Source organism: Pygoscelis adeliae, unplaced genomic scaffold (genome assembly GCF_000699105.1).
Source record: "Pygoscelis adeliae isolate BGI_AS28 unplaced genomic scaffold, ASM69910v1 Scaffold402, whole genome shotgun sequence".
NCBI lineage: Eukaryota > Metazoa > Chordata > Aves > Sphenisciformes > Spheniscidae > Pygoscelis > Pygoscelis adeliae.
Genome location: NW_008824411.1, coordinates 5,346,516 through 5,359,188, shown reverse-complemented (window position 1 = coordinate 5,359,188; position 12,673 = coordinate 5,346,516). Strand labels below are relative to the sequence as shown.

The window sequence follows — 12,673 nt, the reverse complement described above, 5'->3', positions numbered from 1 at the left end:
AAGTAGACACATACTTAAATTGCATGCTTCCTGGGGGAGATATAGTTAAAATTGTTGCAGATATTTTATTCTTTTAGTTACTAGTCATCGACAGAAAAACTTTTTTACAGAAAATTCTTGTCTTTTATGAAACAGGCATGAAAAAGCTAAGCAGTTGGAGATACAAAGTGAAATGTGGTGCTGTGTGTTCCTTTTTCAATCTTAAGGATCTTCTGGAAATGAGAATCAGCCACACCTTTTCCTGACTAATTAAGCCATTGTACAGCTGTATTGAGTGTATTAGTCTAGTTATCAAAATACTCTGGTGCACTGAAAGCAAGAATTGTTGCCGGGTATTCCCTTAAATAGAAACAGCAGCAAATGGGACAGTGGCTTCTTTAAGTTTCTTCCCCACCCAAATACATTTTAACATTTAGAGGTTGCAGAACAAACTTGGCTGTTTAGATGGGATATAGGTGGTCTAGTTTTGTCCTTAAATGTAACCCTGTTGTGGATTTTAAGTTCATTTTTATGTCAAGTCTTGAGAATTGATAAATGCAAAGTAAAGCAAATGTGTAGTTAAAAACAGACATGCAAACAAATATGCTGATCCCCCCCATGTAAAGTAAAAGTTTTCTCTAAAACTACTTTGAGGATCTGTCTCTCTTATTTCTGGCATTTAAATTTTACCAATTAAAAGATTTCTTCTATTTTAAGAAAAGCTGTACTCTGTAATGAGGCATAATACAGGGAGCCCTGACCTATATTCTGGCATTTAAGTTCGGTGTATCAAGCGGTTTACAGAGATGCTAAATCAATAAGTAACACTTTTGTAAAGTGTACCTGTGAGAATACATATACATATGGTCTTAATACTACTTTGGCATACTATGTACGATTAGGGTATTGTAGTGGTTTAGTGAACACAATCTTAGTATTTGAACTCTGAGACCTAGACTTCAGAAAACATCAAAACCCTGCAAAAAGCAACCCTCAAAAAAAAAAAACCCAGTCTGGTCTCAAGTGCCTTCTGAGAAATCCGTGCTACGAATTCAGTGGCAGTTGTTACTGGAAGTTCAATCCATCAAGGTACTGAAGGTGACCGCACACCTCCGATCACTTTTAAAGGTGAATAGTCATCTAGTGGGAGGTTTGTGTGGGTTTTTTCTTTTTTTTTTTTTTTTGGACTGTAGGTATCCACTTAACTTTAGATAAACTTTCCTGATTCTTAATACAGAGAAACTTCTGAAAATTCAACAGATTGTCTGACTCTCTAGGCTCTTGTATAACGTCATAAATCCCGATACTCACTGCCTTCAGGAAGGAGCCCACACTTGGGATTTTGTAGTGTTGAAATCAACAAGTAGCAAGCACCTTTGTCGTCTTGCTGTTTCTTGATGGGCATTGCTCCTGCTAATGTTTCAAGCTTATGTTATTTTCCTTTGTAGATGAAATAGAAAACAAGACTTTCCAGTTTAGATAAATAGATGTTAACAATATGGTTGTTTGGACATTCACCTGTAAACACAGGGAGTAATGCTGCTATGGATTGTAGCGGCGAAGTAGAAGTATGGATACTGTTCTCTTCTCTGCCACTGACTTACTGCATGACCTCAAGCTGTTTTTTAAACATTGCCTGTATCTATATCCATGTGTATAAGGCTAGAGTCTTTACTCTGTCTTAACTTTATGTAGGATTTAGGTTTTTATTCCTCTATTTTTAAGTTGCTTCAATTTCTAAAGGAAGAGGTTAGCATATAATCTTAAAATCAGTGTGGGATAACTGTGACTGTAGTCTAAAACTTGCTGTTATGCATTTCTCTGCTTTGTGTGATGGCTGCTTTAGGTATCTGTATGGCACCAAAACTAAGTATTGGATTCTGCTTTGAACAGCTGAGACATAGCAGCGTTTCTTCTTCCCAAAAAGGGACCTTTGCTGGTGTTTAGTTTGTGCCTCTACAGCTTAGTCACTGAGAGAGAACTTGTTTGTGGTTTGCTATCCATCAGTTAATCAGTGAGCAAACTGATGATGTTCTTCTAAGTATTCATGGGTTTCTTAAACAATGCCTGCCTAGATTGCAAGCACAGAGGGGCAGAAGCCATTTTTGCTTTTTCTGTGTTTTTTTTTTTTTTTTTAAACATGCATTTCAAAATAAGGCCTTCTAGTAAATAGAAGCTTGTGAACTCCCCTTGTTTGCTGTGCTCATGTGTAACGGGTTACTGGGAATCCCTTTAATGCTGTATGTCTGCAGTGTAAAGCCTGTAGTGTAAATATGCTGAGGACAGGAAATAAGCATTATTTAACTGTGACCTTGCATCTTTTTCTTCAGCAAGTTGCATTGAGATGAACAAGGCAGCATTATTGAACTAGAGAGGAGCAAAATCCCATTTAACTGTGTGCTGGGCTTTGATGTACTGCCAAGTACTGTTGTCTGTGATAGCCTCTGGGATGCAAAGGAGACTGTAGCTGTAGATAAGAGAGGTTTTCAACCAAAGTGTCTAGTGATGTCAGCTTTTATAATTTGTATGTGGAAGTTATGCTTTTAATTCAATACCTAGCATAGTATTTCTGCATCCTAGTTCCTGTGCAAAATCACCAAGATTTCATTCATCAGATATGCAGGAGATTTACTGTTTGCTGTAATACAGCTAGGTTTCCACTCTCATAGATGATACAATCAAAGCTAGATTAACCTTAAGCACTCGGTACTTTGTTTACTATATACAGTGCAGATGCCTAAAAATGTACACATGTATTCAGTGGTGCTTAGATATAGAGGATGCTCTAAAATGGTCTGTGTGTAACTCACCTGCAGAGAATAGGCAAGGCTCTGCATGGCAAGCACGAGAACAACTAAGACACCTCTAGCCTCTGCTGCACAACAGTGGATGAAATGGGCTATGTTCCAGATCTGTTCAGCAGCCAAGCTGGAAGCTGCTGAAGAAATTTTAGCATAATCTGTCAGAGGCAGTGTTGTGCCCTTGCGTGCTCACCTGTTAGTTTGTTCAAGTGCTAAACAAATGTTGACGGAAGATCCCCAATGTCCATCAGATCTGGGAAATAGGCTGGAAAGCCTTAGGAGTCTGGACTGAGATCTCCAGCATTATGACTTTGTTAGCGTTCTGGCAAGTAGCAGCATAAAACACTGTTTTGGTCAGACTTTTAGTATAAAATTTTCTCGTGGTAATAATTAAGTTTCTGGTGAGCAAAGAGATGGGAGATCATGGCTGATATTAAATTTCACTATTTAGCTAAACAGACTACATTGTCATGGACAACATATTCATTTGCACGTACTACAGGCTCAAAGCAGGATAAATGGGCAGGTAAAAAAGGATAAAATGGCTAGAGAAGAGAAGTTGTTTGAGAGACTTGGATCACTTGTTTTGGAAACATCCCCCTTCCCCCCTTCCTTCTGTAGTTGTCTTTCTGTCTATAAATTCAAGCTGTTTTTATACTGCAGTTCCCATTGTGTGTATACATTGTGGAGGGAGTAGAAGAATTGAATCCAGTCACATTCCAGCTCTGCAAAATAATCTGAAATGTCTTGTATTGTACCAAGAAAGGTAATTGTACAGTTTGACACCACAAGAGATAAATGTATTTTCACAATGCTTCTGAAGAGGCAAGGTTTTTGGACTTGACTAGGACGTGGCAGAGCTGATTGTATGCTATACCACTGTTTAAAAAGTCTGTATTGATGGATCTAAGTTCAGGACAATGTGATTTGGGAGGAAGGGCAGGAGCTTATTTTGTCTGGGTTTTTGATGACAGCATTGAAATTTGCATTATCTAAGTTTGTCATGACAGAGTATCCAGAGGTGAATTATTTGCTAAATGCAGGTAATTATATAGTAGTTAGCTTCATGTAGCAGATATGCCTGCAGTGTTGGGGACATGTTGTTTTCTTCCTGATCCTTGCAATCCGAATTTTTTTCTGTTTACATCTGATTAAATTATAGAGGAAAACTTTTACTCAAATCTTTTCTAAAGAAACATTGTTAATAGTACTTGGCAGCTGTAAGTGATAAAAAAAACCAAACCAACTTCTATTTAGAGCACTGACAACAACTTAAAGTGAGTAAAGAATTTTTGTTGTTCATTTCTTGTATTGAGATATAAAATCTTGCTGCATTAGTATTCATCCTGAGAATGGATGGGCTTTTATGCACCAACATCCTATGCAAATTAGTCCTTTCCTAAGAGCAAACATATCTGATTAAGGAGAATACAGTTGTCCTGCAAAGTCTGCTTTATTCTTTTTGATACAAAAATTCTGAGAATTGTTGGGGGTTTTTTGTGTTTTGTGGTTTCTTCCCTTCCCACCCCCTGCTTGGAATTGATGGAGAGCACCGTTGGGCAGGAAATAGCAGAAGCTTTTGTAAAATCTTAAAAGAGAAGGAGGAAAAAGGGCATTTTCACAAATGGAATTAGGATGATGCAGCCAAGTTTTGGATGCCTGCCAGGAAGGACAGATGCCTCGTGCATACAGTGGCTTGCCGACGAGATTGCACATTGGCAGTTTCCTGATCTGTTAATACAGCAAGCCTACAGCCCGAGCATAATCACTGCAAACAGAGCACTGTTCATCTTACCACTTTTGTGTTTTTGCCTGGGAAGTTTTCATAGCTGTGTATGGCAAGTTTTCAGTCCTATAAACATTATCAAGACTTTGAAACTTTCTATCACGTGAAAGATATTTGTATTTAATACTAGGAAGTGCATGTTCCTTGCTTCAGTGAACAGGCTTGCCTTTTTCTATGCAGAAATGCAATGTGAGGTACTCTCACTGCTGTCAAAATATGGCATTAGATTTGGGGAACTAATAATGGTCTGAGCCTTCTTAGACTTCTGTTCAAATGTCCCCTACTTTGGAGAACCTGTTGACTCCAGTCATGTTTAATGGAAGACGTCACCACTGGAACTAGAGTAATTTTTGCACTGATTTTCTCATAGCCCTTTAATGTTTACTTTAATGGGGGAGATGTAATAATTTCTGGCTGCTTGTTGAGCAGAAATGCTGCTGCTACTTAAAGAAGGCATCTTCCAGGTATGAGAGAAGTATGACGACAGTGTTTTTTAAGCCTGCTCTGCCTCAAGTCTTCTGCATGAAGAGGAAATCCCAAGCTTTGCTTTCTCGCCTTAGTGGTGCCTAAGCATTGTCACTGAACTTAGTTGTTACGCAGGTGCCCAGATGGTGTGACTGAAATCCCTTGCCATCTTATTTGAAGTTCTTCAAGGGCTTTTCAGAAATACCTTATTTCTCACCTTTAGAGTCAATGCTCACCATATTCCCATGGTTGGGTCTGTTTGGGTGGATTTTTTTGTACCATTCCCCTCTGGATTTTCGTATAGTTGGTCTCAACTTCATAAAGGAGTGGGGGAAGGGAGACCCAAAGAGACATTTTAGGCTGCTAGGTTGTAGTGCTGTGTAAGAGTTTCAAAACTTTTTTTTTTTTTTTTTAAATTATCCTTGATTCAACTTGTGTGCTTACCTGAAAGTGATGGATATGATAACCGGGGGTTCCCTGCTTTGGCTGTTCAGTTCCAGCAGTTCAGCAATGGTGATGAAGGACACTGTTGGGTTGGAAAATGGTTTCTCAAAGACACCAAGTTTATCCACCCTGCTTGAAAGGAAGAGATAGTTAACAGCCCTAGGATGTTTGGATACTCAGTTTCTCACCCCTAAAGACATGCCCAAGCTGCATGGGCTGCAATGTGTAGTTGCTACTCCTGTTTTGATTCAGCAGGTTAATTAAAATGATCTCTCAGTTGAAGGAGGATTTACCTTGAAAGAATGGTTACTGCAAACTGAGACCAAACTTTGTTAGAGAGCTTGAACTAAGCACTAAAGTGTCATGATAAGGATGCCAGCATCTATGCTGTGTGGTTTACAAAAAACCCTGGAAAGACTGGTATTGAGCTTTAGGAGCTAGTATATCCAAGATCACTAAAAATCCAGAGCCTCTTAATGCATTTAGCATGTCTAGTAGGCCTAATTAAGATAGGTATCATTGGTCTTCAATGAAGAAGGTTAATTATTTTGTACATCTTCGTGTAAGCCCCATTATGTTAGGCTGAGATTTTGCAGCCATTGAACAAAGCTGTGGGAGACTCTTGATTGACAGGCATTGTGCCAAAACAAAAAGCATTTACTCTTCTGTAACTAATGAAAGGAGGTGAGGGGTCAAGTGTTGACTGATAAGAATTGGTCTCTGTACTTCGAGCTAATGAGGAAGAGCATATATAGCCAAAGTGTGATGTAGAAAGTGATGTATAATATATTATATGTATATTATAATATAATACTATATTACTGAAAAAAAAAAAGTTACGTGGTTGAAAACATCGAAGCACAAGAGGGTAGTGCCTTAAAGCTTTTATGACTTCTTGAAAATGTGTCCTGGGGTTATCTTTGTACTGTCATTTGGAGGGTAGAGGAATTGTGCTTCCAAAGCCACTAAGGAAGAATAAATACAGTGATGACTAGTGTCAGTGATGACAAACCTCTGAGAAAGTACTTTGCTTGACATTATGAATTTAATTCCTAAGAAAGCCTCTGCTTAAATGCACAGTATGCTTCCCATCACTTGCTTTGTAATGAACAAAAGTGCGTGAAGGATCTACTGCTGGGTCCTCTGTGGTGTTGATGAGCACAGGAGCAAGAGCAGGCGAGATAGAAAGAACATGTCTGCTGAAATAGGTCTTCAGATGTATATTTTTAGCATTAAGAGTTCTTTAGTTATAAATTAACTGGTTTTGGTTTATGGGTTTTAGAAAGTGAACCTGAGGAAAGAGGTTAGAAATTATTAATGTGTCTCTTCTGTAGACTTACACTGGACCATGCTTTTCCCTCTTTTGCTCTTTTGTAGCACTTTGAGGTGAAATGTGATAAATGCAAGAAAAATGAAAGCCTTTTGTAGTACTTCTGTACAGTGTACATTTGGCACAGAACCGGGAGATGCTTGGCTGTATAGGCATGTGTAGGTGTTCACTGTGAAACAGTGTGTTCTTTTGCACAGTATACAGCCATTCAGCAGCCAGTACAAGCCACGAGTGCTACAAGTGCTCCTAGTGTGCCAGGCTGGAGTTGTATAAAACAATAAACACTGTGTTGGAAAAAAGCCCAGGAAAACTGTTGGCTTTTGGCATAATTGCTTCCTATTGCAACTGAAGCTGCGTTACAGTCCTTGGCGAATCTTGGGAATAAAGGCCTGTGTGGAATGCTACTGCAGCAGTTGTTCATATGAGCAGCCCATGGAATACGGCCTTTCTGCATTTAAGGGAAGGTTAGTGGAAAAACGTTTATAAGTAACATTACCCATGTTGTTTGGCAAAATGAAATAGATATAGATGGGTCGTTTGTGAGCTTCTGTAAGAGAATTATGGCTCTTGTACTGACCCTGTCTTGTTTCTACTCTTTGTGAAAAACGTGGAGGCTTTTTCTTTGGACGGACTTCTGATTTTTTTGACAATTCATCACCATCAGTTTTACTTGTTCCTAGCTGTTTAATTAATGCAGTTACTGTGTAATCATTGACATTTTCCTCCATTATTTGATTTTCTGGATTTCCCCTATCTTTTATATGAATTAATTATATTGGTATTAATGTAAATTAATCACCGTTTATCCTGTATAATACTGACCATGTAACTGATCACAGTGCAGAACATTTCTCAGTACTATACTGGCAAAGTAAAGCAGATTTAAGTTACTCTTTTGAAATCATGATTAAGTTTTAAGTGATGATCGCTCTTCACACAAACTGTGGATTCTTCTGTTTTGTCTTTTTTTTTTTTTTAAACATAATAAATACTGCTAGTGTGCTAGAGAGCTCCTAAATGAAAACTCTTCCCCTGCCTGTAATCCCCTTGGAACACATTGTGTTTATATTTTGTTTGTTTGATATGTGTTCTTTTTTTGTAAGCTATAGTCCTGCACTATAATGAGACAACCTCACTGGAGGAGCCCCTGTCTGGTTTGCTTTTCAGCATTTCACTATGGTTTCTGCCCTTTCTGAAATTGAAAGGGTGTTCCCATTTCTTCCATGGAACTCTTCCCATTAATGATTTATCTAATTACTTTTTCAGCTTATTCACTTTCTAAGCGTCAGAGAGGGTGGTATGATAAAGGAAAGACAACATACAGAGAGATTAACTTTTGTCTTACAGTAAATTGTCTACTGTACCAAAGATCAGACCTCTAACTGTCTTGTTATTATAAACTGCTAAGGTGCTGGTATGGCCATTGATAACTTCTTTCACCATCCTGCGACATCAGTTTTTGAGACCTGGGTTTTAGCAAGTCAAATTCAAACTAACATGTTTCCTTTACACATAAAACATATGTTTTAGTAGATATACTTGTCCAGATCTCTGATACTGGAAATGAGCTGTATTAGAGAGCGAAGACAGTATCGTTTATGTTGTGTAGTAAGGCATGAGTAATTTTATAGTTTTTAGGGTAAAAATTATTTGGCCCTGAAAATATTTTGCTCTTGAAAATATTTAATGGTATTCTAACAGATGGGTGCATTCTAAAGTTGAAGAGTTACTGAAGTGATGTTCTGGAAGACCTGGCTGCTTGCATCTTATTTGCATTTGATGTATTCAGTACTGGCCAGGCAATACTGGACAGGCTTTGCTGCTGGTCTCCAAGCTGTCATGTCACAGCAAGCATTGCTGCTGAGTTAGTATAGCTGTTGTCAGCAGAGTACCTTTTGCTGAAAATATTCTGAAAATAAAGATGTAAAAGTAGTTTGATTCTTAATGTAGGATGCATGTCTTTTAAAGGAGCATATCTTTCATTCCCAATTTTATTCTTGCACAGTGTGTTTCATTCTTGTTTCCTGCACCTTGTTATTTTTAAGTGGTCTTGCAGTTGTGCACACAGGTACTCACAGGCTCACTCCCCCCTCTGCAGAAGACAGCCTTTGCTCTCCCTTGTCGGTGTCCTTGTGCACAAATTCTCCTTTTTTCTAGATGGATTTCTTTGCAGCTGCTTCAACTCTGATGTGATTTTTCTCCCAGCTCTCACTAAACATATGTGTACACACTGACCAAAAGGTTTGGAAAAGCAACTCTCTCAAACCTGTTCTTTAAAGAATGTTAAGTGTGCCACCAAGACACTGAGGGGCGTCATCCTTTTGGTCAGAAGGAACCTTTGTAACTCAGCTGTGTTCAGTCCTATTATATTTCTTGCTGCTTAAGCTTTTTTTTTTAATTTTGTCTTTAAGAAACATTTTATTTAGGTAGATGTTTTAGGGTAAATTGAGGGTGTGGGGCCATTCCTAATACAAAATCCTTTTTTCTTTTCTTTTTTTTTTTTTTTGTGGCACCACTGACAAACCCTGTGTAGAAAGCTTTCCGTATAAAGGGCAGGGGGAGAAGACCTGCATCCTGTCTTGTGGATGTCAAAGTAGGCATTTCTGCAGAAGCAATTGTACGGTATTTAATCTGATTCCCTTGCAGCTAGAATTGTAATGTGGTACTATGTTGCATTTCCTAAAAAAGTGCAAGTTATGTCTCAGATTTGACTTACACTTCTGTGTGTGTTTAAATAACAGTCTTTTTCTAGAAGTAGAGTTTAGGTATTTATTTGTAACATCTGATTTGGCCTGTGCAGGGAAAGTGCACAGATGTCATTGCCTTGTGGCTGAAGCTGAAATTTCAAATGTTTAAAAATAAACCCCAAAATTCCCTGTCCCTGTGAGGGCAGATTTATTAATTGAGGCTGATGTTTCTTTCATAGAGGTAAAATACACATTCAGCAGTTAATGGGGGGGGGGAGTTTTCTCCTGAACTCTCCCCATGAACCCCTTTTTATCCTCATTCTTCATCATTTTTTCCTCTTCAAACTGTACATCTGAAGCAGAAGCCTTACGTCCTTCTGCTGCACACTGTGTAGCTGGTTACGTGATCAACACAGCTCACCCTCTCACCAAGTAGGAACCTCTCTCTTCTGATGCTTGCTTGAACAGACAATGGGCTTTTTGAAAATAGTTCAATTTGTTAGGGTTATCAAATGACATCTATTTCAGACATGTTAAGAGAACGTTCTGAAGGAAAATTGTTGTCGTACATTTCTTCCTAATTTTGCTGTTGAGGGAAGGTCAGTGTTGTATAACTAGGAGTTGCATTAATGCAGTGTTCTTTATCTCTGAATGTGCTTAGTCGGAAGCAGAAAATCAATGTCTTTTCAGCCTTTGACTCCCTGAAGAAGGATTTTACTGCCTCATGTGGTGCTGTAGAGGATCCTAGTTTGTTTTGTTTGATCAGTTTCTTCTGAATGGCAATTCCTTTTAGCTTCTTGATGGAAAAATTATTTACATATATATATTTAAAATAAGATCTGAAACGCTTGAAAAATCAACGTATGAAACTGTCATCTCAATAGGCATTTTCTACATCCTGGGCTACTGTCATTTCAGTGCATACAGAGAAATGAACATGTTTCTATTAAAATTTTCTCCTCTTCCCCATGAGAAAATATCCGTAGATGGCACTTCACTGAGACACAGGCTTCTCTCCATTGGTAGGTATTGAAATTGTGGTAGACCTTTTGAAGGCCTTTAGCATCTTTCTAAGCTAGTTCTTGCATCCTGTTGCTGTCTCAAGTGTTGTAAAACATTGCAGCGGATATAAATTGGTATGCGTGATGTTTTTGCATTATCTTTGTTTCAGAGATTACTCGAGTTCTTAATTAATTCTACTTTTGCCTGCAGATCTGTATTTGCGTATAGAATTTAATGAGCTAGCTTGTGTTTGGACAGCCTCTCCTTTTATGGTGTGCTTTAGTTTGCAGAGTAATCACACTGTAAGCACACATTAACAAGCACTGAGAAAGTGAGAATTTTATTTTATCTCAAAATTAACATTGTTTCATTCAAAATGCCGGGGACTTCTAAAGTGGTGTGGGGCACAGCTGACAGCCAGTCTTGTTCCTCAGAGCCTTAGAACTGCTTGCTTATGTGATTTTTTTTATTTTTATTTTTTTATGTCTAGATGTTAGGTTGGGAAGGAAATCTTCAGAGCTTGTATCATGGGTAGAGTTGCCACATTTCTCTTCTGCAGGCTGCCAAAGCTTTGTTACCTTGTTGGCGCTTGTGGAAAGAGGTTCACTGTTGTTGCATTCCTGAGCCTGTCTTGACTTGGGACTCCCCAGACCTAATATCCTCTGATTTGCACAAATAACATCCTGAAGTTTGATGGAATATTTGTGTGTTATTTTTCCATAGATGTACCCTCTAGGCTTGTTTTAAACCTTGCAGCTTTGTGTGCTACCTTAAAGGAACTGCTAAAATCAGGCATTCATTAAGCAGCACAAGGTCAGTATGAAGGTGTGCAATGATTATAGTTAAGATGTCGTTTCTCAAGTGGCTTGAGCAGATCCATCTACGCAGTTCTGTCTAAAGGGCTGACAGGGCTATACCTTTCTTCCTTTGACTCTCGTCCTTCTCCCCACCCCTCCCAAACACACTGCAAGTTCCTGCTTCACCCTTTGTACTGGCACTAGCACATGTCACAACACGGTCACCCAGATCAGCTCTGCAGTTTGACTGAAAATTCATGCCCTAACTACTTGCTGCATTGCTTTTCACCTGAGCTGGAGAGGTGAGTTAGCAAAGCTGCTAAGGCAGACAAGAAAGTGATTCAGCTAAGGCAGGAAAAAGGAGGGGATTTCGATGAGCTTAAGCTGATTGTGAAACTGTCTGTTTACCTCTGAATTTTATTCCTCTGAAGATGCTTATTTGAAGGGAGCACTCTTCAAAGCCCCTCACTGAAAGTCATCCCAAAGTTTGTAAGAGTATAACAGGTATGGCAACTGGGGAAGACCCTGGGAAAAAAAAGGCTGTTATTTTGCTTTGATCATTGGTTTTGCAACTAACAATTGGTTCAAATTTTTTCTAGGGTTTCAATTGCATAGGGAGTCTCCCTGTCTTTGGAGGCATGGAAAGGATCATGGGGATGCATAGTGATATGCCAGAGTTGCTGTCTTTGCTTCATTGCTTGCTTTCTGGTCCACGGACACACTCCCTCCTGCTGTCCCAGACTACTTCTAGGGTTCAGCCTTCACTCAGAAACTTCTGGGCAGATATGTTGCTGGAAAAGTTATTTGGGGATTTGAACTGGCAGAAGTTAAGTGTGTGAAAGAGTAGGTGCAGAGTGCTGGCAATTTGGTTTTGCCAGAGCTTTGGTGTGGTGTGTGAGTGCACGTGTATTCATATGTCCATACCCTCTTCAAATCAAGTGAGGACACATTTATTTAAAGCCCGATAAATGTGGTCATGGCTTCGGGTACTCTTACGATGCAAGGTGAATTTTGAGATGTTACATATGATGGTCATGAAGAAAGAGAATTGGTAATGCCCCGAGACAGGAATGTAGTTTTAATACGTATTTGTCTAATGACCTACTCCTATCTTGAACCAAAACTAACAGCCCTATTTTACAGTAGTGTTTGATGTAAATCCATCCCTGCCAACTTTCCATTTTCATTGCAGCTGAAGGTATAGAGGAGGTTCCACATAGTCCAATATCTTATGTAACTGGACAGTGCTTTCTGGGTAGTAACTATTTTTTTAATGTTTCTAGGGATTTTCTTCCACGAGGTTCTGGAATTGTAACAAGACGACCGTTAGTCCTGCAACTCATCACTGCCAAAACAGGTAACCTCTTTCTCTTTTTGGTTCA

The 12,673-nt window shown here is 38.9% G+C and overlaps 1 protein-coding gene across 1 annotated transcript in view; it reads left to right on the top strand.

Moving 5' to 3' along the window:
* Window positions 1–12,267: 12,267 nt before the first annotated feature.
* The window catches only part of DNM3 (dynamin 3), a 153,456-nt gene continuing 153,050 nt past the window's right edge, over window positions 12,268–12,673 (top strand). Inside the window, exons 1-2 of the mRNA XM_009320706.1 lie at window positions 12,268–12,295; window positions 12,484–12,648. Of these exons, the coding sequence (XP_009318981.1) occupies window positions 12,268–12,295; window positions 12,484–12,648 (193 nt within the window). The remainder of the gene's footprint in view (window positions 12,296–12,483; window positions 12,649–12,673) is intronic.